The sequence below is a fragment of the Otolemur garnettii genome, unplaced genomic scaffold (genome assembly GCF_000181295.1).
Source record: "Otolemur garnettii isolate 467f Iridium unplaced genomic scaffold, OtoGar3 scaffold00043, whole genome shotgun sequence".
NCBI lineage: Eukaryota > Metazoa > Chordata > Mammalia > Primates > Galagidae > Otolemur > Otolemur garnettii.
In genome coordinates, this window is record NW_003852438.1 from 5349148 (window position 1) to 5355693 (window position 6546).

Consider the following 6546-nt stretch of genomic DNA (forward strand, 5'->3'; position numbering starts at 1 on the left):
ATAAGACCACTGCACTCCAGCCTGGGCAACAGAGCAAGCTTCTGTCTCAAAAAAAAAAAAAAAAAAAAGAAGAAGAAGAAGAAGAAAAAAAAATAAATTCTCAATTAATCTAGTAGGTTACCTACTTCTTGCCTCAAAATGTTTTGCCCTCAGACTTGCTTAATAAGTAGATTTTCTTTGGCAAATATGAAGAACAATTACCATCAGATTATATTCAACTCATTTACTGGCCTCCAAATGTAGACTGATTTAAATTTTGGGCATGTATTTCTTGTTTCTTTTCTTAAAGCAAATAAATATCACACATGGATAACACAAACAAGATTCTCCACTCTCCTATAAGCCTCCTCTGCTCTTTAGAACCTGTTACAATTTCTTTTCCTTTTTTTTGAGACAGAGTCTCAAGCTGTCACCCCGGGTAGAGTGCCGTAGCGTCACAGCTCACAGCAACCTCCAACTCTTGGGGTTAGGCGATTCTCTTGCCTCAGCCTCCCAAGTAGCTGGGACTACAGGTGCCCACCACAACAACCAGCTATTTTTTGGTTGCAGTTATCACTGTTGTTTGGCAGGCCCGGACTGGATTTGAACCCGCCAACTCTAATGTATGTGGCTGGTGCCCTAGCGGCTTGTAGGCACCGAGCCAGAACCTGTTAAAATTTTAATAATTAACTTGTAGTCTTCTCCTTTTGTTACCTAGTTTTAATAAACACCAGATGAGTAAAGCCAAAACAAAAAACCCATTCAAAATGACCTGCCAGCAATAGCACAAGGACAGTAAGAACCCTAATTTCTCCATCTCCATCTTTACAGGAAACTTTGGTGTTTATACTAAAAAGTATAAATTACTCTGACCTTAAGTTAAAAGTGGAGGAAGAGTTAGGCAATAAATATATTTCTGTCATTCCTAGCCAATTGTTTTAGGTTCCATTCTGATTTCATTAAAATATACTTTACAATATATGTGGAGTAGAACCCCTGTAAGTTGACCACCCAAGGGACTGTAACAAACTGGTCAACACACGCAGGTAGCCAACATAAGGAACTAGGCCTATGGTGCTGATACAAACATAGGGTGCATGTCCAGTCTATGAAAATTAGGTCAATTTAAGGAGGGGGGGTCAATGTAGGGAGGAGGTCAATTATGGAGGTTCTACTCTATGTTGTTTCATTGTAGCCATAATATTCCTGATTATACCTAGAGGGCTCTTCTTTGTGTTTCCAGAGGCCAATTAATATTTTTTATTTTGAAGACAGGGGTCTCATTTTATTACTCAGACCAGTCACACTCCTGGTCTTAAGAGAGCCTCACACTCAAGTTCCTGGGACTAAAGGTGTGAGCCACCCAGCCCAGTCGTGGTCTAGGTCTTCTAACCCCTTATATTCTGCTCATTCAAAGGCCCCTGCCTTCCCTTCCAAAACATTTTATTCAAAGCACAGAGACTCAGAGAGATGATAATGACAACATTAGGGCAGCAGCCTTCACTTTATGCCTCAAACACACTCAACTCTTTAAAGGTGTCATTCCTTGTCTTTTTACCCAAGCACAGATACAAAGATTTCAAAAACTGGGCGGCGCTTGGCCAAAATGCAACAAAAAATAACCGGGTATTGTGGTGGCAGCCTGTGGTCCCAGCTAACTGGGAGGCTGAGGCAAGAGAAGCGCTTAAGCCCAAGAGCCAGAGGTTGCTATGAGCTGTGACACCACAGCACTTTACGGAGGGCGATAAAGTGGGACTCTGTCTCTAAAAAATAACAAATAACTGTCCTTCACTCTCACCAAGACTCATCTAACTTTTCTCCCTAACAAAGGATTAAACTGTCTCGTTCCAAAGCTAAAAAACTAAACTTACACCATGTGAACTCAGCCAAATCCAGCCAGCATGCTGCTTCAGTATTCCTTTTCACAAATTCACCGGTTCTCCTTTTGTGATAGTTCTTTATATTGCTATGCATACAAAAACAGTGGTTTCTCTGAAGGGGAGAATTAGGAAGCAAAATAGACTTCCAATAGAGTCTCCCAGATAGCACCAAGGGAATCTGAATTGGAAAGAGATTTTTAAGCCCATAGAAAGGACATAAGCCTGTCAGCAGACATTTGTATTTACGTGAATGGTGAAGAGGCAGAGATGTGTTTATGTGCATGGTGAAGAGGCAGACATGTATTTACGGGCATGGTGAAGAGGCAGAGAATAAAAACATTTTTTATTCAACCACACCCACCCAAACTCTTAGCACTTAAAGTTAAACAGAAAAGATCTTACTTTGTAGATCCATTCTCCAAACTTCAATGAGTTAAAACTGAACCAAAGCTGTTTAGTAGCTCTGCAGAGTAATCTAAGGAGTACTGCTGATTTCCTAACAGTAGGGTAAGATTAGATTTATATGAAGCTTCCCCATTCCTTAACAAAAAGTGCTGCCAGGCTACCCAGAAATTCCCCTCTTGAGTCCCACAGCCTTTCCGGAAACATGAGAAACCAAGTATGCTGCAATCCTGGCCTTTTTGGTATTGGATCCAAAATAAACCGTCTAGGCCAAGCAAGACAGTGAATGAAATGCCCCTCCCCTAAAAAAATAAACAGCCAAAGTTCTCAGGTCTCATTTACCCAACACACACATCACAGTAAATGACTTAGTATGGTGATAATCTCCAATGTTATTTAATAAAACAAACACCCAGCAGAAAAAGCCTATAGTCACATGTAAATTACACCATACTCTCAGATCAAAGTTAATGATGCGTATGGAAAGCACAGGCCTGAGGGTTCACTGGCAATAGGTCTAGGGATTCTGAACAAAGAATAAATAAAACGTTAGAATTCTTTAGACACTTCAAGGAGAAAGAAGGAACATGTAGGTATAATAACAAAAACTCCTACAGGCCAGGACTATTCTAAGCACTTCATGGGTCTTAACTAATTTAATACCAACAACCTGTTAAGACTGATATTATCAATCCCAATTTTAAGTATGTGGAACAAAAGAACAAAGAGGCTAAGCAACTTGCTCAAAGGATTTTTACACAAGTGATGCAAACTGATCAGGCTTCATACTCCAAAGAAGTCAAGGTAAACATAGCCCCCCCCCCCGTTTTCGTCAACACAATAAAATCATGCCAGCAAAAGTTTCTAGAAGCCTATTTACCCCTGTGGGCTCTCCTTCCACATAATTTTTTGTTTTTGCTTTCCACAAAATATCACATGCCTTTAATTTCATAATACTCCTTTAAAGCATAGACAATAGGAGAACGTCTTCATTTTACACACAGGAAATGTAAGCTCAAGTTCTTCAACTTCTCCCCCCAATGATGCTCTTTGAAAACAATCTGATATATGAGGTCGGGAATTTGGAGAAAACCAAAATGAAAAAAAAAATCCAAAGGAGTAATATCAAAAAGTAAGCAAAAGCTTTAAAAGGGATTTATCACTCCTAACAGCTGGAGAAGCATCCAGCCCACTAATGTGTAACATACCCCTACAGAAATCGCCTTCTCTCAGAGCCTAGGATCCAGAGGGGGGCAGAGAGCTGCGCAAAAACCAATCTACACACAACTACTTAGCCGCCGGCCCAGGCCCTTCATCTGGAGGGCGCTCCACGTCAGCGGGACTGAAATGAGTGTTTTTGTCGAGGTGGGGTTGGAGCGGGCCCAGGAGAAGGGAGGCCCCGGGAGACTTTGCCCTGTGGTCCCTGGACTCCTCCGCGCTGTTGAAGCGAGTCAGCCAACCCGCTACCGTGGGTCCCGGCGCGCCAGTTGGGCCATTTGTCCTAGGCCGCGGCGGGGAAGGGGTCAGGCCTCTGGGACCACCGACGTTCGCTCCCCTCCACCCCCAGCCCGCCGTTCCCCGGGCCCTCCTCTCGGACTTCCTTCGAATAATCTGACTTCATCAGTCTCCTAGACCCGGCGCCGGGCAACTCAGGCCCTCGCTGCCCGCACTTCCCCTCGAAGCCCCGCACCGAGCGCCGGTGCCCCACACCGGACCGGGAGCCTGCCCCAGGCTGGCCGTCCAGCAGCCCAAAACTCTCCCTGCCTGTCAGGAGAGAGCTACTGCCGTGACCCCTGACCTCGCCTCTCGCTCACCTTAACAGCTTCGCAACCACCTGACACGTTGCCCCAGCGCCGGCGGCTCCATAACCAGGGAGCCAGCGCCAAGCTGGCCAACCTCCTACCCTCCCTGCGATTGGCCGACAGGACGGCAGCCGCACATTCCTATTGGCTGGATTACCCGCAGCGGCCGTTCGCGTGGCCAGCAGAGCGAGTACGAGGCTCCGCCCACACAGGGGTCAGGCTAGGGGTGGGACCCTGCCTGAGCTGGTTCTACCTACAGAATGCGTGGATTTGGAGTTACGATCGGTGGACACCCTGAACACAGAAGAGACTCCTGCGGTAGTTCGCCTCCGACTCTTGTCAGGTACAGACAGTAAACCCCTTTTCTTCTGCAGACCGAACTCTATGAGGCTACGAAGGATAGCTACCTGGCAGCACTATTTACACTTGCCCCAGAGCCACATCATAGTATCTGCTGCACCAGCAAGAACATCCCACACCTGGGAGGAACCTCAAAACATCAGCTAGCGTAGCCAGTTCGACTGCCTTGGGTGTCCTACTCCCAAACCCCAGTAGTGAATTATTTTCCTCCATCACGCCCAGCTAACTCACTTCTCCCGGACTTTAACTCTACTTACCCCAAAACAATCCTACTCCCTCCCCAGCCTCAACCTCTTGCGGAGAATTTTCCTCTGAAGATGAGTGCCTGCCCAGCCGAACTGGTCAAGTGCGGAGACTGAATGGTTTGACAAGTCACCCTGATTTTCCTGCAGTGTCATTTAAAGCTACCAGAAACATTCTTAGACACGCTACCACCACCACCACGCTGACGGTTTTAAAGATAACCGAGCTTCTTTCTTCAAGTAAGAAACTTATAGGAGAAATTTTTATTAGTTAGTAAGAGAGTCCAAAATATGAGGAAGAGTGAGTGAACTTCAAGATAAATACATAAATAAAGTGCAAAGGAAAAACGAGCTCCGGGACCAAAATCAAACCAAATATCAAAACAAAATTGAGCCAAACATCATCAGCTTCCTGGAGCAGGTTAGTTTCCATTCAGAATTTCTCCTGGAGAGAAAAGAAAATCCACAAGTTAGTTCTGAGAATCTCTCTACAACCCATCTGTGGAGTTTCAGAAAGGATTGACAAAGTGCCTCCAGACCAGCACCTTTCCTTTAGGAACTTCACCTATGAGTAGGAAATAAAATGGCTGGAGCTGTTCTTGTCCACCTTCCAGGTCTGCTCGGCTGGGCAGCTCCCCTGGGTTGTTGCACACCTGCAGGCTACTTACTTAGCTCACACTGTGGAGCTGCATCCATCTTAGCCTCCTTCTTCCTCATGGTGCTGAACTGGTTTGATTTTTCCTAGCGCCAGCCCCTTTATTTATAAAGACAGCTGCACCTCCCTCTGTTAGATAAGAGCAGGCACTTTAGGCTGCCGGAAACAACACAGCACTGGTAAAGACTGGCATGGAATTTCAAGAGGCAAACCACACCCTCCAAAGCATAATCAGATGTCATCTTTGACCTGCCATGAAAGGGAAGCATTATGTATCTGCCACTCCTAGATATTAATTAACAATTTATCAAGTTCAAAAACTTTTATTCTGAGATTTCATCTCTGTCCCATCAGCAGGAGCAGGAGCTGGTGGTGGGCCTGTGAGTGCCAGTGGATGAAAGGGGCAGGCTAACACTTCCTTTTGCAGCTCCCCTCGGAATGAAGCTGGTTTGGGCACTTGTACCAGGTATACAAGTACGATAGGACTCTGCTCCCCTGAAACAGGAGGTGAAACCAATTAACCCCATACCTGACAGTCCATATGTATTTTCCACATACCTACGTGCAGCACTGAGGCAATTATGAGGAATTTCAGAGTGTAAGTGAAAATGCAACCCTATCTATCCCTTGGGATCTGAAGGAACCGCTGGCATCAGCCTGGTCAATCAATGATCCAAAGGCAGACAACAGAGTCAGGTAAACTCAGGGCTCAGTTCCTGATGGAAAAGAAAAAGATAGGGAAAAACCCTGAGACTGCAAGAAAGAAATCCAGGGCATGTCAGAGAAATCAGAATTTCTCTTTCTGGAAGGAGGGAGGACATTTGCCTCAGGGAAATAATTTAGAGGATAAACCTGGAAAGACAAGGGTGAGACACAGGAGGGAAAAAAGCAGTTATTACTTTCAGGTAGCTGGTAGGGTTTTTTTTGTTTGTATGTTTGTTTTGTTTTTGAGACAGAATCTCACTATGTCACCCTCAGTAGATTGTTTAGCAGGCCCCAGCCAGGTTCAAACCTACCAGCCTCAGTGTATGTGGCTGGCGCTGTAATCAATTGTGCTACGGGCGCCTAGACAAGTAGCAGGTAGTTTTAAAGAAAATCTGCAGCTCGTCGCCTGTGGCTCAAGTGGCTAAGATGCCAGCCACATACACCCAAGGTGGCAGGTTCGAATCCAGCCTGGGCCCGCCAAACAACAATGACGGCTACAACCAAAAAATAACCCGGCGTTG

The 6546-nt window shown here is 45.4% G+C and overlaps 1 protein-coding gene across 4 annotated transcripts in view; it reads right to left on the bottom strand.

Annotated features, from left to right (window-relative positions):
- Positions 1-5398, bottom strand: part of SLC11A2 (solute carrier family 11 member 2) — a 47370-nt gene extending 41972 nt beyond the window's left edge. The window contains exon 1 of one of the 4 annotated variants that reach the window (XM_023513596.1): positions 5334-5398. In XM_023513596.1, the coding sequence (XP_023369364.1) occupies positions 5334-5382 (49 nt within the window). In that variant the 5' untranslated portion in view covers positions 5383-5398. Of the gene's footprint in view, positions 1-1850; positions 2051-2261; positions 2312-4075; positions 4185-5333 lie in introns of those variants that run through there. The other 3 variants (XM_012805643.2, XM_023513597.1, XM_023513598.1) reach the window with 3 other exon arrangements.
- Between the last annotated feature and the right edge of the window lie 1148 nt (positions 5399-6546).